Source organism: Camelina sativa, chromosome 14 (assembly GCF_030686135.1).
Source record: "Camelina sativa cultivar CO46 ecotype springtype chromosome 14, ASM3068613v1".
Lineage (NCBI taxonomy): Eukaryota > Viridiplantae > Streptophyta > Magnoliopsida > Brassicales > Brassicaceae > Camelina > Camelina sativa.
The window spans coordinates 34466414-34488234 of NC_141893.1; the positions used below are offsets into that span (position 1 = coordinate 34466414).

A 21821-nucleotide genomic window follows, 5' to 3' on the forward strand; every position below is an offset into this window, starting at 1 on the left:
AAAACCAGAACAACTCGTGTTGTTGTTGAAGACATCAAAAGATCCAAGACACAATTTTATAGTCAAATTAACAATCCACAAATAGTCATCCACTTTATATTGCTTACACACTAGCCCATGATTTATTCTATTATGTGTCGTGATATACTTTCATGACTCTTCCTCCTTGATTAATAATGGATTTTGAGTTGAGAGTTTTGGGTTTAGGGTTACATGTTAGGGGATAAGGTCTAGTTTATCTTAAATTTGAGGTCTAATTCATATTTTCTACTAAAAAAATCTAAAGATTTGGTTATATTTGTTAAAAATTTTGTGATTTAAATTTATAATTATGGTTTAGGATATAAAGTTTAGGGTTTAGGTTTTAGGACTCAGAGGTTTTGGGGCTTTGAGGATAATGATTAGGCTTTAGAGGTGTAGGATCTATTTATCATCTCTAAGTTTCATGTCCAATTCATGTTTTCTACTAAAATATTTCATATTTGGCTGTATTTATTAAAACTAATGTGGCATTAACTTTATGAATATATTTAGGTTTTAGGGTCTAAATTTTAGAATTTAGGTTTAGGGCTGAGAGGTTTAAGGTTATGATATAATTTATGATTACATGGTTATGTTTTAAGTGTTATTGTGAGGTTAAAATTTGTTTTATAATTAACCACGACTAATTTACCAATCTACACGAATTTTTTTATTAATTAGACATTTTTTTTTGATGATCATCTAAAAATAAGTGTCCATCTATCTAGTTTGGGTATCCACATATTTTTGAACAAATATGCAATTATAAATGGATAATGTATAATGTAATTGACGACAAAAAAATGTATAATATAATTTATCATCTTAAATACAATGTTCAAGAAAGCGCTAGGCGGTATGTGTACGGTGATCCAACGCCTAACGCCTAGAATGCCTGTAACGCCCGTGTCCCGCGATCCTAAAGGGAGGGGCAATTTGTTTTAAGGAAAATGATAGATAGATGAGCTTAAGTAGCTAAGCTACTAGCTGGAATATGAGCTGCATGAGCTCAACAAACTCGGTGAACCAGCTAGTTAAGCTGTGGTTAGCTACACCAGCTGGTACACTAGCTAGCTCAGCTGGACGAGCTGGCCGACAGCTCAACTTAGCTCGGTGAACTAATCCGGTGCTGACCCAGCTGGGTGGTCCGGTCAGCTAATACTCAAGCTGGAGGAGTGTGGTAGCTCAGTAGCATGAGCGGTCACCATCGAAAGGATGTGACTCATCAAAGATACGCGACCCATCGAAAAGGGGAAAGGAATGGGCGTGTCCTTTCATGGAACACACCCATTGGTGTCCTATATAAGGGATGGAGGAGGTGTGGGCCGTGGAGACGGTTGTACGGGATTCCTTGGCTTGTTCAAGATTCGAGGACAAATTTATATTGGTAGGGGAGAATTATAACATTCGCGAACTAAATAGTACGTTTTGGGAGTGGGTGTCGATTTAATTCCCCACCAAGGGGAGTGTCGATCAACAACATTAATTTCTGGTTCGACTGGGTCGATTTAATTTGTTGTTTTGGTTCGGTTTGGTTCAATTGAAATCCCTAACCGACGTATTTAAAGGGAAAGTCGACTTGAGGGTTGGTAGAAGCCGTTTTTTTGGCGATTTTCATTTCCGAGAGAGTAAAAAGAAGTTCCAGAGAGTGTTGTTAGGAGATTTTGGAGTTTTGGTGCTTTTCCTTGGAGATCTTTTTTGGGAGTGAAGATCCATGGCTAGAGACGTGTTAGAAGGGTTGCTTGGGTGTTGGATTCATCGTTTTGGATCAGAAACTTCCTGCAAAGAGGTCAGTGCATGACCATGGTTGATCTAAGCCTGAGAATCCTTTGGTTTGCCTGTTTTGTGGCTGTTTGTGTTGTTTTCTTGTATGCTTTTGGTTGGTTGTTGGTTCCCATGAGTTTCCAGAACTTTTAGGTGAGTTTCGAACGATTTGGAGGAATTGGAAAGCGGATCTTCGACTTTTGGCTTCGAGCAGAACATGTCTTCGGAGTTGGTGTCGATCGACACCAGCTGGGTGTCGGTCGACACCAAGATGTTGACGGCGTGGAGACTTGGCGAGTGTTGATTCTAGGGTTTCCAGGTTAAGAAGGGTGTCGGTCGACACCAGAAGGTGGTGTCGGCGACACCAATCCTTTTTGTAGGCGGCTGATACTTGTTTTCCTGGTTTGTTTGTGTTTGTTTGTTGCTTGTTTAACATTGGAATCTCAGTTTCTTATGTGTATAGCCCAGTAGATGGGAGGATTGCGTCACTGAGTGTTTATGACAATACTCATGCATCTCAATTTGTGTTTGTGGTGCAGGTAAAGGCAAAATGTGATCTGGAATCAAGGCAATAAAGAGGAGGATGTTCTAGTGGCTTGGTTGATTGTTGTCTAGGTTTTTTTAGATGGCTAGAATTGAGTCCTTAGAATGTTGTATAGGATTGTTGGTTCCCTGGTTTATGTTGCATTGATTTATTGGTTTAGATGTTATGGTTTAAGTCTATTGGTTTATTGGTTAATGATTTATTAATTTATTGGTTTAATATTGATTATTTCCGCTGTTTGGGTTGAATGTGGTTACGTTGTTAGTGAATATAGGATCATTAGATTATTATTATTATTATTTTAAAAAAACCGGGTCGGGTCGTATCATGAAAAAAGATAAAAATTACCATCCACGTACAAATCCATCACTGCCTTTGCTCTCCGTCTGATGCACAGTTTGGGGAGAGTCGTCGTCCTTGGTTATCACCATGTAAACCATTGGTGGCGGCAATGTCACATACGGCGTCTCTGTCATTGTCTGCTTCATTTCTGCATACATAAGGCCATCTTTATTGGCATAACACTTAGTGTGTTCTTGGGCTTATTTAAATTAGAAAAAATGAAAAAGTGGGCTTAGATCAGTTTTATTGATCTTATTGTAGAACTGTTTTTTGGGTTGTTCTTGTGTGACGTGGCCGATTGTTATTGGAAAATTTTTTTTGGCAAACGAGAGATCACTCTCATTTCATTTTCTTCGATATTGTCGAGCTAGGGCCATTGTTGGGAGTATCAGGTTTTTTCTCGAATTCACGAAATTCGATCTGGTTTGCTTCTGATTGTGATTGGGTTTGCTCGTTGAGTGGCAAATTTGATAGTGTTCTGAAGCTCTGATTTTGATGATGTTTAGCTAAAATTTCCTGTAATTTGGATCTGTTTGATTGTCTATTCAACATAAAGCTGAGAATTTGATGTTGTTTCTTGTTTGTATCCATGAACATCAATCAAATCGAATGTGTTCTTTAGAGTTCGTGATGTTTGATCCATGTCTATGTTTCGCTATTTTGAGTGCTAATGTGATCGTTATGTTGAATATACTGTTGTTTTTTAAGAGTCTCTAATGTTTGATCGGATTCTGGGCGTAGTTCTGTGAAGTGATTAATAGGTTGAAAATTGGATTAGTGGAAGTGAGATGTAAAGCACTAGACTTGCCCTTCTCTGCTCAGTTTCTATTGAGATTCTACTTATGCTTGTGCAATGACTGCACGATGATCATGTGTAGCTAACAGAAGGGATCAGACCATTCACAATGCCGCTAATGACACTAGCATGTACTGCACTTGAAAGAGTTCCTCTTACGCATTCAAAGATCATCGAACATCATGCTGCAAAAAGAGGTCTTGAGAACACTGTTAGCTACTTCTTTCGCACGGTGGTAATTGCTTATCCTCTTTTACAACTTGATCATTTGAGTTTTACAATGTTCTTGTGACTCTTTTGGCAATTGGTTCTTGGTGAAGCTTTCTCACAACTTGATTGATTCTGGTTCGCAATTAGTTTTTGGTCTGCAGTTTAGCTTTCTTACACTGGCATATATTCTGTTCATTGACAGGTGCATCTACCGCATCTGCAAGTTCAACAAAGATCTGGAGCTCTTGGAGGCAGAGGCGAGGAAGAGATCCAAGGAAGAGTAATAATCTTCACGAGTATAGGGAGTTGGTTCCACAAAACCATTATATAAGTAAAGGTTTTCTTTTAACTGCATTTTTTACATTCAAATATTACTGAACCTGAACGAAATTTTGTTAAACAAACCTCAACTATGCTTCTCAACAACATTTTGATTATGAAGCTAAGTTTGCAAAAATGCAGATACTTGTAAATGTTCTTGATTTGTTTAATATTATTATATTATTAAATCTTATGATTTTAAACATGTTCTCCCAATAACTAATTTTTTAACAAAAGATCTTAACTACTGATCTTACATTATTTTCATAATATATTTAGTCTAAGAACACCAAAAATAGTTGCCCCTTTAAAGATGCCCTAACATATTGGTCAAATTTTATATAACAAAGTAGAGAGCCTTCTAAAAACTTGCAACTAGTGATGACACTTGTGGCATGACAGTTTGACACCTGTCCAAAATTAACAAAATTAGTTAAAACCGTTTAGTTATAAACTAATATATGTGTCTTTTTCCTCAAATTTAAATACAATGATATGAATTTAACTACACAAATACATATTAAAATAAAAGGTTCAAATGATTAAAAAAAAGCATAGCACATGAAACTTGAGAACTTGTATTAAAATTAGTTTGTAGATATTTCATATTTTTATTGGGAAAAATCATATTTTTATGGGGAAAATCACATTTTAAACCTTCAAAGTGTCATTGAGTAGCACTTTAAACCTTGAGATATTTTCACTAACATTATAAACCTTTAAACTAACTTTTCTTTTTGTACCACCACGAAAGATGACAAAACAGTAATATCCACCAACGTGAAATAGTTAAACTATGCTGGTTTGATTTAAATTTAATTTAATTATTTATGACGATTGATAAAAAAAAAATATACATCAAAGCAAAAAAAAATGAAGAATCAGAGGTAAGGTTAAAACATTTGACAAATGTAAAATTGAAGACGACAATATATTTAGAAAACTCATTGGTTTCCAATGAGAAGTCAATCGATTTGAATCAGAATCCAGTGGAGATGCATTTTTTAAATGATTACTAATGTGAAGAGTAACGTCGTAAAAGTTTTGTCTGCAATGAAGATGAACAAATTTTTTTTTTTAATCTTTTTATTTATTTATAAAACTAAAACTTATTAGAATTTAAAATTAAACCAACATAGTTTAATTATTTCGCGTTTACGTATATTATTATTCCGTTATTTTTTATGGCAGTACAAAAATGAAAGTTAGTTTGAAGGTTTAAGTGTTAGTAAAAGCATTCTAAAGGTTCAAAGTGTTAGTAAAATCATTTTAAAGGTTTATAGTGTTAGTGAAATTCTCTCGAGGTTTAAAGTGCTATCCAATGACACTTTGAAGGTTTAAAACGTTATTGTTCCTATTTTTATGTTTATAAGAGGTTCAAAGAGTTGTTAAAAAAAAAGAGGTTCAAATAATTCAAATAAGGCATAGCACATGAAACTTGAAAACTTGTATTAATTTGTTTTACAAATTCACAATTTTAATAAACTAACAAAATGCTAATGTGACAATTAAACAGAGATGATATGCCATTTGAGTGTCAATTTTATTTGTTATAAAAACACATGTGTAAGAGTGTTTTACTTTTTGTTTATATTTCACATATGTTTTGCTAATTATTTTGTTAGTTTTCTTTTTTCTTTTTTAAAAATATTGTAAGATATTACGTAAATGCAAAATCTTATCAGCAAAATTAGTTAGAAAATACTTAATTATATGTAATACGTTTTCATTTTTATGCTGTCAGAAAACAGTTTGAAGAAATTTTCTACAGAAAATGGGTGATATTAGATACTACATATGTAAATCATAATGGATATATTTGGAATTTTTTAGCAACATGAAATTTGTTGTCTTCATCCAATCTTTTAGAAAAGAAAATGTTTCTCATAACAAGATAAACAAGATTTTATTGTGAATAATAACTATATATTTTCAATATTTCAAAGGGCAAAAAAAAATTAACTAATTTGTCGTCATATATAAACAAGCACCCCTACAATTTATATATAGAATTTAATGTAATTTATACTCAATATATATCAAATCATCAAATCAAATCAAATCATGTATATATATACATATGATTCTATTATAATCACTAATCAATAAAAAACTATAAACTAAAAATACATCATCCACACATCGTATAACAACCATCGTATGGTCAAAAAGTCAGAAGTGTGGTAGGTTTCTTTCATGGTATATGAGAATGACGCACCGTGTTGCTCCTGAAGTCTCTATTTATACATTTTTTCGGACGTTACCTTTGCTTCTATTGTTTAAGACATTATATTAGTTACGAGATCTGTTCACAAAATCTTCTGGTTTCCCACTGTCGACCAACCACAAAAAAAACGTGTTTCACGATTAAATGTAGGAGCAGGCATCGCTTATTCTGGTAGACGTCTAAGACCTAGAACCTTCTGAGACGAGACGACCAGAATCAGCGATGCTAATACAAACATTCTGTGGTACTGCATAAAAAAGAAAGATATATTAATATCTTGGTAGAACAGAGGGAGTAAACACTCCCATGATTTATTAATAAATAGTTAACTTAATACAAACATTCTCTGGTACTGCATAACCACTAATATCTTGCGACACAAACTCTGCAACACTAGACAGACTAGACTCAAATAGATGAAAACCTAGTTGTAAAGAAAAAACATATTTTGCTAATCTATTAGCAAGACGATTAGTTTACCTATGCACATGCTCAATTCGGACCACCCAGTCCCTTGAAATGAAGCCATGGCACAACCGCACCACCAGGAATGACAACGGATGAGTCTCACTAATCCTTTTCTGTAGAAAACCAACCACCATCTCACTGTACACCTCCAACTCCAACCGTGCAACCCTACTATCCCAAGCGATACATAACCCACAATAAACTCACCACAACTCTACCATCGGATAAGAGCAAACACCAATATGTACGAAAAACCCGCTAGCCACCTGCCTAACTCATCATGCAAAACACCACCTGCAGCCGCCTTCCCCGGGTTACCTTTCGAGGCCCATCTGTGTTCATCTTCCACCACCCCCTTCAAGGATGAGACCAACTTATTAAACGCTCCTCCCTTACCGAAACCCTTCTTAGGATCTTTTGTGCCATGTGAGCTAACCCTATCTCTATAGTCAGGTCTCTGAGAAACGTTACTCTATCCCTACATTTACTCTGCACCCCAAACACATTCCCACACCTCCATTTCCACCCACACCAAGCCGAAACACTGAACAAAATAGATCAAACCAATCTCCCTAAACTTGGTGCCACAAATAAATTAGTAAACAACCATTTTACCAAAGAGACAGAGAAAAAGCGGTGTTGCTTCCTCGCTGGCATAAGGCACTTCCAAACACCAGACATTTTCAGACAGTCACACAGGATATGGAGAATTGTTTCCTCCCCTCCCATACAGACCTCACATAACGCCAGTTCACATAAATGGCCTGATTACCAGCCAAACACAAGAATACCTTCACTCGTTCTTGTACCACAACACCCCAAAATCGATCCCAAAAGGTATCAAGTTGAGGGCTCTAAACACAGTTTCATGTAAGCATAGCATACGACGACTTCGCTGTGAACTGTCATGTAGCATTCTTTGCCCATGATAAATGATCCTTTGCTCCGGTGAAATTTTCAATAACTACAGCCCCTAATCTAAACCTGATATCCTCAGACACCCATGTCAGTATACTATCCATCAACCAGCTCCTCTCGTCTTCCCATAAGTCACTAGCAGATTCATTTACTCTATTCGCAAAACCCCATTCTGCATTATTTCCATAATTGATTTATTCATTAACCACTTATCCTTCTAGAATCGAATTTGTCTTCCTTCTCTCACAACCCAACCATGACCTGGTAACTCTCGGATACCAACCACCACACTTCGCCAAGTAGAGAATCAATCACTCTTCGGTTTCAACCAATCCACCACCTTTAGATCCCCCACACGATATCCCAACACTGGTTTTGTAAGAGTAAGCCTATTCGCAAAATCTAAACATCGTTCCTTCCACCTTGCCAGCTTAATTGATACCCTTTCCAACACTTCAGTAAACGTTGCCTTATTCAACATTTTATGCAAAACAGGCATACCTAAGTATTTGCCTAAATCCTTCGTTGATTTAATCCCACTCTCCTCTGATATCAATCTCTGCATATCCCTTGAAACATTATGAGAAAAAAAAATATTCGACTTCTCGAGACTCACTCGCTGACCTGACACAAGATAAAACTGTTCAAGAATCCCTCTAATGACCCTTATCTGTGCAACCGAAGCCTCTACAAAGAGTATAAAGTCATCTGCAAAACAAATATGCGACAAAGGAGGTCCTCGTTGTGATAAACATATTGAATTACACTGTTTCCCAACTATGGATCTATCAATCATCTGGTAGAGGCGTTCTAGGCACAAGAAAAACAAGTACGGAGACAACAGTCCCCTTGTCGCAATCCCTTGATGGTTTAGAGACTCTATTATTTCTCCATTCCACAATATGTTCATTGATGGATCTGTGAAATACTTCATCATCCATTTAATCCATAAATTAGAGAGACTTGTAGCTATGAGCTTATGACCCTTCTTCCTCCTCATAGAATGAACTGCTTCTTGCACGATAACAATGTTATCAATGCTTAAATGTCTAGGTATAAAGCTTGACTAAGAGGGTTCTATCAGCTTAGAAATCACCAGCTTCAACCGTGTCACAATCACTGAAACGACCCGATTCATTTTTTTTAATATATATATATATATATATATATATATAATAAACTACAACTAGTGGTCCCATATCCACTAGCCACCTAACCACAAACACAACCAACAGCGGAATAACAATTACCAATAACCAATAAATATCCAATAAATAAATAACCAATATTAAATAAACAATACTCCAATATCAAACAACAGAAAACAAGGAACCAGCAACCTAGCAAGTTCTAAAGACCCAACTCTAGCAACCTAACAATGCCAGACAACATCCTCCTCTTCATTGCCTTGATTCCACGATCACACTTTGCCTTTACCTGCACCACAAACACATATTGCAATGCATGAGTATTTTAAAAACACTCAGTAAGGCAATCCTCCCATCTACTGGGCTATACACACAAGCAATAGAGTCATCTCTAATCATCAAACAACAATCAACAAACAACAAATAACAAACCAGGACTTTGCATCGACCGACACCAACATGCATCGACCGACACCACATGGGGATGCATCGACCGACAGAAGGGCTGCATCGATCGATGCGAGTTACACAAGCATCGACCGACACCCAAACTGCATCGACCAACGCATGCTCGACATAACACGAAAACCCTAGAGTTTTATGCGCCGTCCTCGCACTTGCATCAACCGACGCAAGATATGCATCGACCGATGCAATGCCGAGCATCGTGTTTTCCCCGGAGCTTCTCGCCGGATCTTCGTTACTGCAACCATAAGACTCGATCCCAAGCCACAAGAAAGCTTCCTAACGTCCCAATTATCAATCTAACAAGCCTAACAACACACAACAAGCAGATTAAAGAGTTATCTAGCTTAGATAAGCCATGGTCCTGCACTTTCCTTTGCCAAGGCAATTCTGAACCTTAAACACGCAAGACAACACTTCTAGGAAGTTCCTACAATGATCCCAGCTACAGATCTCCACAGGAACAGCTTGGAACCTGCCAAAAACCTCAAGAACGTTCAAGAACTCTTTCTCTCTTCTCTTTTCTCTCAAAAAACGACACGAAATTGAGACAAAAGGAACGACTTAAGGGTTTCCTTTCCCTTTTGCCCAAAACGCAGCGTTTAACTTAAGTCAAAACGCACGAAATTGAGTCAGCATCGACCGATGCTCCACCTGCATCGATCGATGCACAACCTAAACCGGGATTCCGGTTCACGGATGTTGCAATCACATTCATTATTATTTTTAAAATATCATTACATAAACTAATAGGACGCATTTGTGTAATCCTCTATGGCTTAGCTACTGTAGGGATCAGACACACCAACACATCATTCAATCCCAGTGGGAGATCCTCTGTTTCAAAGAACTTTTAACACAAAACTCACAACTGAGTCTCCAACAATGTCCCAACATTTCTGATAAAAAAATAGGCTGATAACCATCTGGACCAGGGTCTTTATAAGCACCCATACCACGTATAGCAGCCTCCGCCTCAATAGCCAACATTGGTGTACCTAGATTAACCTTCTCCTCCCATGTTAGAGACTGAAACCCCTCTCGTGGAAGACCTTCAACCACTAAATCTACATCAACCATCGAGTACAACCCCTTATAATAGTCCACAAACATATGTTCTAACTCCTGCGGATCAGTCAACCAAACTTTAGCATCAATTTTCAAGGCTTCAACTTTGATCCTACGTCTTCTGATGATAGTGGAGGTGTGAAAGAAACTTGTGTTTCGATCACCCAATTGGATCCATTTTCCCGTGAATTTTGGAACCAGAGAACTTCCTCTTGCTCCAACACCATATCAAGTTCACGAATCAACACATCCTCCTTATGCAGCAGCTCATCCGATTGTGTAATATCCAAAATATCCTCTACCTCCTTAACTTTCCTCAGAAACTTCTCCTTTCGCTGATTCACATTCCCAAATACCTCTCTATCACTACAAGAATACAAAGTAAATAGTCGTATATTTGGTGACTACTATACGACTCATGCGGCGAGTCATTACTTAGTCGTAACTTAGTTGCCAAAGAATCGTAATTTACAGTTGAAAAAAACGTGTTTTTCCTGTGGGGATTGGTGTACTAACTTTTATAAAATAGTTGCCTATTAGTCACCTAGGGTTAGTCTATAAAACGAACTTCACCCATTTCTTCTCTTCATTCCAAATTAAGAGAGTTTCCTTTCCAAAAAAAAAAAAATCAAACGTGAAAAAAAAAATTCTAAAAAAAAAAAAAGTTTGATGAAGTGGGATATTACAATTATGGTGGTAGTGGCGGTAATTATCGGGAGTGGATGTACAAGAGGTTCGATGAAGTGAAGGAAAATTTTTCATCTGAATTCGAAGTGGGGTGGACCAATTCTTGTCGTTTGCAAATAGCGAACATATAGTTCAGAATAATGGTGGTAAGTTTCGCTGTCCCTGTAGTTCTTGCAAGAACAATAGATGACTCTCGGGTAGAAGAGTTATGATTCATCTGTTTAGTAGTGGATTTATGCCATATTATTAAGTTTGGTATAACCATGGAGAAGAAAGCAATTAGGATATAGGAAGTAGTTACACTGATAGGACGTATAACGGGAGTCATGAAGAAATGGGTAATGTAGTCGAAGATCCATATGTGGATATGGTGAATGATGCATTTCATTATAATGTGGGTTTTGATGATAATTATAATCAAAATGATAGTTATGAGAATGTGGAAGAACCGGTACAAAACCATTCGAAGAAATTTTACGACTTGTTATAAAGTGCAAAAAATCCTTTATATAATGGTTGTCGTGAAGGTCACTCGCAACTGTCCTTAGCTGCTCGAGTCATGCAAAATAAAGCGGAGTATAATATGAGTGAAAAGTTAGTGGATTCGGTTTGCGAAATTTTGACGGATTATTGACCAGAAGGAAACCAGACTACCGATTCATATTACGAGACAAGAGAAAAGAGTACCATATAGTCGTATGTGGTATCTACCTATTGCTGACAGATTGAATAGACTGTGTCAGAGCCAAAAGACCGCAGTGGCAATGAGATGGCATGTCGAGCACCAATCAAAGGAGGGAGAAATGAAGAACCCTGTAACGTCTATATGAAGATATTTTCGATGTGGCAGAGTGGAGACATTTCCAAGAGCTTAACCCTCAGTTTGCAGAAGAACCCGTAATGTCTATCTTGGATTTAGTACTGATGGGTTCAATCCATTTGGCATGTCTCGTAATCATTCGTTGTGGCTTGTGATCTTGACTCCATATAATTCACCCCCTAGTAAGTGCATGAATACATAGTACTTGTTTCTTACAATTCTGAATTCTGGGCCAAATCATTCGCAAGCAAGTCCCGATATCTTCCTACAACCTCTTATTGATGAGTTAAAAGAGTTGTGGTCTACTGAAGTCGATGTACACGATGTGTCTTTGAATCAAAACTTTAATCTAAAAACAGTGTTGATGTGGATGATAAGCGACTTTCCAGCGTATAGCATGTTATCAAGATGGACCACCCACGGTAAATTGTCTTGTCCAATTTGCATGGAAAGTACAAAGTCATTTTATATATCCAAAGGAAGGAAGACGTGTTGGTTTGACTGTCACTGAAGATTCCTTCCTGATGGTCATCAATTACGGAAGAACGAAAAAGATTTCCTGAAAGGAAGAGAGGCTTCCTACGACTATCCACCGCATTCTTTAACCGGTGAACAAATTTATTACGAGCATTTGAATGGTGTAGATCCACCAAAAACCAAGGACGTCGGTGGTAACGGTCATGAAAAGAAGATGCCAGGCTATGGAAAGGAACATAATTGGCACAAAGAAAACATATTATTATCGATGTCTTATTGGAAAGACCTCAATCTCCAATATAATATTGATATAATGCATAATAAGAAGATTTTTTTTGACAACATCTTGTATACTCTTATGAGCGTGCAGGGTAAATCCAAAGACAACATCATGTCAAGATTGGACATAGAACAATTTTGTTCTCGAACACACTTACATATTGATAGGAAGGGTAAAGCTCCATTCCCAGCATATACATCGACAAAGGAAGCCAAAAAATGTTTATTGGAATGTGTCAAGCATGCAATGAAATTTCCAGATGGTTATTCGTCAGACTTGGCTAGTTGTGTTGATCTGATCAATGGCAAGTTTTCAGGAATGAAGAGTAATGATTGCCAAGTTTTTATTGAGTGACTACTTCCATTTATCTTCGCAGAACTCCTAGACCGAAACGTTCACCTTGCGTTATCGGGTACTACAAATTACTTATTCAATTTATAGGTACTATATATTTTAAAATATAATTTCCTTAGACATGCAATTTGAATATATTTTGCAGGGATTGGAGCCTTTTTCAGGGACTTATGCTCGAGAACTTTGCAAAAAGTCGCGTTCAAATTCTAAAACATAACATTTTTTTGATCTTATGCAACTTAGAAAAGATATTTCCACCATTGTTTTTTGATGTGATGGACCACCTGCCTATACATCTCCCATATGAAGCAGAATTGGGAGCCCTTGTCCAATATAGGTGAATGTATCCTTTTGAAAGGTTAAAAGATATGTGGCTGGAACTGGATCAATCGTTGAGTCATATATCAATGACGAGATTGCTAATTTTTCTGAGAACTACTTTGTCGATCATATACAAACAAAATCAAGGTATAATTAAATGCATATATAGGTAAATGCAACTATAATTTATAATTAATTTGAATTACTTTTAATTATCTCAGTTAAATAAGGTTAACAAGATTCAATGAAGGTGAAGTCCTAATACATCATGTCCCTGGAGTCCCTAATATATTTACTCACGTTGGTCGTCCAAGTGGGGAAATGCATGAAGTATGACTTCACTACAACAAATATGGGTATTGATAGCATACGATTAACGCTATGATATGGTTATTATAGCGTTTTCATGAACGCTATTAAATGAGACGCTATAATAGGGGGGCTATATACGATAGCGTTTCTGGGCTTATGCTATCGTAGGGTATCCTGTAATAGCATATACCAAGAGCTATATTATAATATCTAATTTAGTGCTATATTTAAGTATATAATAGTACTTTATGTCTGCTATATGTACGGTAAACGTAGCTATCTGCTGTTGCTATGATTTAATTTTTAGTAGCTCTATGTTAATGCCATTTGATTATTTATCTTAGCATCGGTGTTGAGCTATTTGTATCTGAGTTGTAGCTTTCATTATGTGCTACTAAGTTGTATACAATGACTTCATCTGCCTGCTATTACGTTTGGTTTCTGATTACTATTAACCGTTTTTTATACAGCATATTCAAATGAAGTTACAATTTGAAAGTAACCTGTGATAAAGCTGAAATTGTATTCTAGAATAGAAAATATAAAACATTGTTATGATACAAAATGAGCATACGATCCAATTCCATAAATCCCAAACAAAGAACACAAGTCTCATGCATTTCCCAGAACAACGAAAGTAGAAAATCATACGGTTCGTAGTCGACATCAAATGATGACAACTTTTTCTTCAGGCCATGTTATAGTGGTACCAATAGCATCCTCCATACACTCAATAGCAGAATTAGGCCTCCAAACCTTCACATCAGGCACCTTGACTACATCAATCCACACACAAACTGCATTATGACCCAAGGGAACAAAATGCACTAACTGCTCTGGGTTGTTTGAAGACCAGCATCGTTCTGCAACAACCCTATTCTGACCGGTAATGTCCAGCAGTCTGCACTTCTGATCCTCCTTGACAATCCGTTTCGGAGAAGTGTGCTGCATAGTATAAATAATATGCAAGGTTTACCAAAGGCATCAGTGCTAACATATTTTATAAGTAACAAAAAGTTGAAATTTACCTGCTGAGATGAACTTGAAAGAGATTGTGTAAGTGGTTTTGAACTCTTCACAGGAGCTGCTGGAGTGAATCCTTGTGACTGCATGCGAGGAGATGTTGTAGCTGGTGCCTCTGTACTTAAATCTTCCATTAAAACTCTGTTGAATGGCCATGCTACAAACGACTTCAAAGAGTCATGAAGATTTGAGAGTTCTTCTGTTGGCCGCCAAAGAAATGTCTCAGGTTCATTAACCGCATCGACAAAAACTTTAATGGCATTTGGTCCAAGAGGAAGGCCATTCACCAAAGCTTTGGGATCACGAGTCTGCCAACGGCCTTCAGCAACATGTTTATCATCATTTGATAGCCAATGTAGAAGTTTGCACTTGTTCATGGAAGTTATATTTGGGCTCTGCTAAACAAAATTATTCCAATATAGAAAATATTACTAGATTTAAGAACACTAAAACGTAGAGATCAAATCCTAAGTACAATCAATCAGATTAAGAAAACATTACCTTAGGCGGAATGTCTTCTGGTCCTAACTCCTGTTCAATAGCCTCAACACAATCCTGAGGCCACACAATAGTTTCTCCTACAGCTTGACCAATACTAAACATATTTGCCGCAGGTCTCCAAAGAAATGCATCTTCTTGAAAAGCCGTCTCAACCAACACCTTCACTGAATTAGGGCCCAATGGTACATTGTTGACGAAGTCCATGTGATCAAAAGACAGAATACAACCCTCGACTACTTTAAATTTAGAGCCAGACCAATCATATAGAATGCACTTAGGCTGCGGTATTTGGTTTACACTCTACAAATTAAATGTAAATAATAGTTAGAATCTGTTAACCATTCAATGAACAACCTCAGCAAATCTCATTATATATTAACACTTACTCTTGGCGCTGAATGTTGACCAACTTCCGAAAATTGACGCTGGAAAATGAGAAGGAATGTAATTAGTTACCATTTTCTTAGACCATTAATCCAATGATATGCATTTCCATACTTACAGGACTATTCAGTTTCGCAAGAGCATCTTGTATTTCATTGACCTGCTGCTGCAACTGAATATGGGTCTGTTGCATTTGAGTCAAATACTTGCTTTTCATCTGGAAACAAGCAAGTTTGGACATACTAATTCCTCTACCCATTGCCCTCATGCGTCCAGGATTGTCAGGTCCCAATATCTGAGCAAGAGTGTCTTCTTTTGGGTTTGATGATGATGATGATGGAGCATCAGACAGAACGAACTCATTTGCCATTTCCTATTAAATGTCGGACTTATGTTTATAAGGTAAATTATAATGAAAAACATAGAAGAGAGGATCACAAAATAAATGACTTACAATCTTTGCAGCAGCATCCGTCTTCACTGCTGTCCCATCCTTTTTAGTTCGTGACTTGACCCACACATTCAGTTTAGTCACTTCATCTGGGCTCTCTTTTCTCTGCGTAATTATAACACACATTCAGTGATATTAAGAAACCATTGTCAGAACTAGTGGACAAAATATATTGATAATCACTGACTGACACTTACTAAATCTTCGGCCAATCTAACCATTCCTTTACGGCTACATGTGTGAGGAATCTGCTTACGTCTTCTTTCCTTGTATGAATCACTAACATCCTATATAAAAGAATTAGCACACTCTATGTGGAAGATTAATTAAGTACAAGTTAGTACCTTAAACTCTTGACTAGTCTTCTCTTTGACAAACTTCCTCCACTCTAACGTAAGAACATTGTCTGGTCGCAGCTTCATTCTTTCTATGTTGTTCGGAGCTTTCCTAATCTGATTAACCAAACGTGACTTAGAGGCCCTCCATAGACATCCCATTTGCTTCAAAACAGCCGCTTTCTCATATTATCCATCTAGTTCAGACCGTGTCTACAATAAAGTAAAAAAGAAAAAAGATAAGATAAGAGTACTTAGAGCAAATTATTTGTGATTGTGACTTGAAATTAAAATACCTGAACAGATTTCCATAGAGTTGTCTTCAGCTCCTCACCAATTTTCCTCCAGTCATCTATCACAACATGAACATGTTCTCTTACCAAGGGACCTAAGTAGGAAGACAACTTAACTGATCCTTCTCCAGACGGTTCTCCAAATTCAGTGAACTGTACTCTTATTCGTGTATTAGGATCCTTGGCAATATCTTTCATCTTTGTTGGTCCTCTGTGTTTTTTAGTCTGGGGCGGAACTGAAGATGTAGCATCCTCAGAAACAGCAGCTGACTCTTTATTGGCTCCTTGTTCTATAACGTCCTTATCAGCTTCAACAACCATATGGCTATCTATCACAGTCTGATCCGGTTGTGGTTCATCAACATGTGTGTCTTGAGGCTGCGTGTCCTGTGGAAATATGGTGCCAATGAACTCAGGTTCTTCTTCTTGTACGTTGGTCTTCCTTTTCCTTCCACCCTTTTTTCCCTTACCCATCTGCTACGTCTGTAAAACTAAGACGGAAACTCAAATATAGACTCAAAGACAGACCAAGTATCCAAAAACAAAAATATAACAGTCATGCAAAACCAATCAAATATAGACTCAAATGAACGCGATCACACAAAAATTCCTTCACAATCATCTCTGGCATTTTGAGCCTCATCTGCTACGTCTTCTAGAGTCATATCAATATCCAAAGGTAATGGTCCAACATCTGCATACCCATCTTCCACATTCTCATCACTGTATCTTCTAGATGGACCTTTCAAAACTACATACCAACTAGATTCATCATTCTCCCTTGAATAAAATATTTGTTTCGCTTGAGAGGCTAAAATGAATGGGTCCTTCGCAAATGACACTTGGCTCTGATTCATATTAACCAGCGTAAAGCCTTCTTCTACCTTAACACCGTTACCTTTAACAGCCCACTGACACCGAAATATTGGGACGTAGAAGACATTGTAGTCTAACAAGATTATATCAACTATTCTGCCGTAGTATGATACAACATCTACCACTTGTGCTGTGTCCCTTGCACTAGATCTACACATTGCTGCTGCCTCATAGTAAACCCCACTATTCTGACTTAGCCTATGCACTGACTTTGTATGAAACCGCAGGCCATTCACAATGTGGCCTATATAAGATCTGGCTATACTACGTGGACCATAAGCCAACATCTTAAGTGTCTCGTCATTATCTTCAGAATCAAGAGGTATCTAACAATTACAAAATAAAATGTCAGCTAAAGTACTAATTAAATAGCAACAAAAAAAAAACAAATATAGTATAACATGCCTGTTGCTTTAGCCACGTCGGGAAATTTTGAGTGTGCATAGTCCATAAATAACTTGCATCACGTCTGCATCTACCAATTATGTCTTGTAGATGTTGCAAATGAGCACTTGCATATAAACAAGAAACAAGAAACTTCATCAGAAACAATTATTGTAAGAATAAATAATGTACAACGTAATAAGAAAACTTACTCAATGTAAGGTTCCACCATAGCCGTGTTCTGGATTACAGCAAGGTGAGCTAGTTTTCTATCCATATCAGTGAGAGTGAATGAGGTTCCAGCTGATATAGGACAACCTTCTAGGATGGAGTGGTTCTCGTACTCAGTGTTCCTCTCCTCTTTTTCTTCTACATTTGTTGTCGTCTTCAAGAAATCAGAGCAGAACCTCATGCATTCTTCAGCAAGATATGACTCAGCTATACACCCCTCTGGTCTTGCTGGGTTTCTAACATAGTCTTTCAATACTTTCATGTACCTGTTTGTAATGAACATTAAATAAGTCCAATTAGATTCACTAATTTAGTCTTCAAGATGGAACTAAAATAAAAAAAAAGGACACTACCTCTCAAATGGATACATCCATCGGAAATGGATAGGACCAGCTAGTCGGGCTTCTCTTCCTAGATGCACACACAAGTGCACCATGATGTCAAAGAAACTAGGTGGCCAAAATCTTTCAAACATGCATAGAGTCTCCACAATTTCTGTTTCGATTACTTGGAGTTGATCCATATCAATAACTCTTTGGCACAAAACGTTGAAGAATGCGCATAGGCGAAAATGGCTATTCTAGGACCCTTAGGTAGTAAACCTCTAAAAGCAACTGGTAGCAGTTGTTGTACCAAGACGTGGTAATCATGAGATTTGAGTCCCATCACTTTACACTCGTCTAATGATACACAAGTAGATATGTTAGAGCAATAGCCATCCGGACCTTTAATATCAAAGAGCCGCTTACAGAATATTTTCTTTTCTGACTTTGACAAAGCCAAGGACCTGCGGGAAGTAGTGTCCTTTTACCGTGATCTTTTGGATGCAAATCTTTCCTGATACCAAGAGTTTCGAGGTCCTTTCTAGCTTTTAATCCATCCTTTGAATTGCCACAATGTAACAATGTGGCAATCAAGCTTGCAGCCACGTTTCTCTCCACATGCATCACGTCTATGTTATGTCTTACCGGGAGCTCCTTGTCAAGACAAAGCATAAAATAGAGTAATCAGTTGAACGTTATATACAAGTGATGACAATGGAAACTCAATAAGAACTATACATACCTCCCAATAAGGCAATGTGAAGAATATTGATCTTTTCTTCCATCTAGTTAACTCCTCTTCATCTTTTTCTGCTAAGTCTTCTTCTTCATCATCAGATTCACTGTATTCATCTTCGTTATCAGATGGTATGTCACAAGCAGCTCTAGATCTCTTCTTCCCATTCTCTTTTCTATTACCAAAATCATTCTTGTAGTTTCTCAGTAGTAAGGAAATATTTCTACCCGTGAGTATCCTTCCCTTTGTTCCATGCTCTGCTTTACCATCAAACCAACTCTTCTTTCCTCGAAATCTATGTGACGGAGGCAAACTTTTTCGGTGGCACATATATACAAACTTCCTACTATGACTCAGCCACAAACTATCGGTGTGCTTCCCACATATAGGACAACCCATCTTACCCTTTACTTTACAACCAGCAAGATTTCCATATGCTGGGAAATCACTTATGGTCCAAAGCAGCATCGCCCTCAACGTAAAAGTTGTTTTACTAAATGGATTGTAAGTCACCTCGCCTTTAGACCACAAACGATTTAAATCTTCTATCAGAGGTTCTAAGTAAACATCTATACTATTACCAGGTTGGTGCGGTCCAGGAATCAACAAACTAAGCATGATGTTTTCCTCCTTCATACATAAGTCAGGAGCCATGTTATAATTAACGAGCAAGACAGGCCAACTACTGTATCGGCTGTTCTTCATGTTGAAGGGGTTAAACCCATCAGTAGAGAGCCCAAGTTGCAAGTTTCTCTGCTCAGCTGCGAAAGAAGGATACTTGTCATTCATTGACTTCCATGTCACTGAGTCTACTGGATGGCATAATTTCCCGTCACTCGCTCTTGTTATTGAAATGCCATCTCAAATCCGCAGCCACTTTCTCCGATCTGAACATCCTTTTCAGATGAGGGATTATTGGAAAGTACCTCAAAACCTTATGTGGAACACCCTTCTTGACTTCCCCAGTGTGCATGTTGGTCTTCCATCTCGAAGACTTGCATTTTGGACAAGTATCAACCTTCTTCAGCTTCTTTCTGAACAGGCAGCGTCATTCACACAGGCATGAATCTTTTGATATCTCATATCAAAAGATTTCAAAAACTTCTTTACGTCATATGTTGATTTGTGTAGTACATTGTCTTCAGGTAACATTTTTGGTAAAGTTTCCAGTAAATCATCGAAGCTCTTGTCTGACCAGCCATTCTGAGTTTTAATCCGAAACAGTGTAATTGTAGCTGAAAGCTTGCTATGATTCACATATGTGGGATACAATGGCATTTCAGCTTCTGCAAGTTTTGTTAAAAACTCATCTTCTTGCCTATCCTCTCCCTCAGCAACCTCACATAAATCTGAACCCTTACAAGCTAAATCTTAATCAGACCATTTAGCAGCTTCGTATAAACCCAGAATCTCAGCATTCCACACTCTATCATGACCTTCTACTAAACCAACAGAATCTCCATGGTGAAACCAATCAGTACGTCTCTTGTAAGCCTCATCCATTCCATTTATAACTAAATGAGACACAACCTCGTTGCATGTATGGCGCTCTAAATTGCGCCATCCGGTGCACGGACAAATTATCTTTCCATTAACTGCTAATTTGGAACTAACAGCTTCAACAAAACATCGAGCACCACTCTCATATGCAGAATCAACCCTAGAGTTCATGTAAGAGAAAAGTATAAGAAAAATACATAAGTATCACAACACTAGTCGAAATGCATAAACAAAACACTTTTAACAATTATAATTACCTGCATAAATGCACCCATGCCTTGTCCAACATTTTTCTTAAAAATCCTAGTTTCCCTTGACACAGTTCAAACGGTAGAGGATACAAGCAACAATGACCACAAGTTAAACATATTTTTGACAATCAATCACAGAGACACACCTATTAACAAGAAATCGATACAAAAGGCCAAGAAATCGATAGATGTGTCTAACCTCTATAGTGATTGTATTCTTCCCCGATATCTGAGAACCCACACCTATTAAAAAAACACACACCTGTAATTACAACAACCAACGAAACACACTGCTGTGTATAGCTACTATAAACTCACTTTCAACTCACCTGAAAATCAGATATGAGAATAAGTTTCGGCGGAGATGGCGAGAGATCTAAAGGACGAAATCGACTGAGATGGCGAGAGATCTAGAGGATGAAATCGACGGAGATGGCGAGAGATGGAGAAGAAAAATCGACGGAGATGGCCGTCTTTGAAGAGGATGAAATCGACGGAGATGGCGAGAGATGGAGAAGAAAAATCGATGGAGATGAGGATCGAGCAAACGAGTCGACGGAGAACTCGAAGGTTTTGTCTTTTTTTTTGTTTGCCTTATTTATTTTGTCTTTTTTTTTTGTGCTATGAAATGTAAAGATTTTATTATTGAGACCGCCAAAATGTTATTTTTTTCACAAGTGTTGGCGGAATCAGGTGTTTTTAGTTCCCGCTTATTGATTTTTAGGCATAGCATTAGTGCAATGCTATAAGTCTATTCTCCAAACTCTCATTTCACTTTTAATAGCAGTTACAGAAATTGTGCTATTATAATCTGCTATCAATACCCATATTTGTTGTAGTGCTTTCAAAGAGACACTATTAGTGCGCACATACATATATTTTACGAAATTGTGACTATTTTCAACCAATTGAGAGGTATTTGCTTATAGACTCCCAACTTACATTTTCATTTAGAAAATGTATACTCCACAATTTTTCTCATATATATTT

At 37.4% G+C, this 21821-nt stretch overlaps 2 protein-coding genes and 1 pseudogene across 2 annotated transcripts; all 3 read right to left on the bottom strand.

The window, feature by feature from the left end:
• Window positions 1–14209: 14209 nt before the first annotated feature.
• On the bottom strand, window positions 14210–15331 carry LOC147929047 (uncharacterized). The gene is made up of 3 exons (XM_087483392.1): window positions 15068–15331; window positions 14572–14961; window positions 14210–14488 (listed from the first exon to the last, which is right to left on the bottom strand). Exons 1-3 carry the CDS (start codon window positions 15269–15271, stop codon window positions 14210–14212), a joined length of 873 nt encoding a protein of 290 aa, XP_087339518.1. The 5' UTR covers window positions 15272–15331.
• A 199-nt stretch (window positions 15332–15530) lies between these two features.
• On the bottom strand, window positions 15531–17004 carry LOC147929048 (uncharacterized; annotated as a pseudogene).
• Window positions 17005–17126: 122 nt separating this feature from the next.
• On the bottom strand, window positions 17127–18406 carry LOC104748651 (uncharacterized). The gene is made up of 4 exons (XM_087483393.1): window positions 18375–18406; window positions 18003–18287; window positions 17812–17917; window positions 17127–17732 (listed from the first exon to the last, which is right to left on the bottom strand). The coding sequence occupies exons 1-4, from the start codon at window positions 18389–18391 to the stop codon at window positions 17127–17129; spliced, it is 1014 nt and encodes a 337-aa protein (XP_087339519.1). The 5' UTR covers window positions 18392–18406.
• Window positions 18407–21821: the final 3415 nt, after the last annotated feature.

Bases quoted from the DNA above. Each gene is read 5' to 3' on its own strand.
- LOC147929047 (XM_087483392.1), bottom strand. From the start codon at position 15,271: ATGGACTTCGTCAACAATGTACCATTGGGCCCTAATTCAGTGAAGGTG. The intron at 14,962-15,067 runs GTAATGTTTTCT...TTTGTTTAGCAG, and splicing joins CAGAAGACATTCCGCCTAAG to AGCCCAAATATAACTTCCAT. The intron at 14,489-14,571 runs GTAAATTTCAAC...TATACTATGCAG, and splicing joins TTTCAAGTTCATCTCAGCAG to CACACTTCTCCGAAACGGAT.
- LOC104748651 (XM_087483393.1), bottom strand. The intron at 17,918-18,002 runs GTAAGTTTTCTT...TTTATATGCAAG, and splicing joins ATGGTGGAACCTTACATTGA to TGCTCATTTGCAACATCTAC. The intron at 17,733-17,811 runs GCATGTTATACT...TGTAATTGTTAG, and splicing joins CGACGTGGCTAAAGCAACAG to ATACCTCTTGATTCTGAAGA.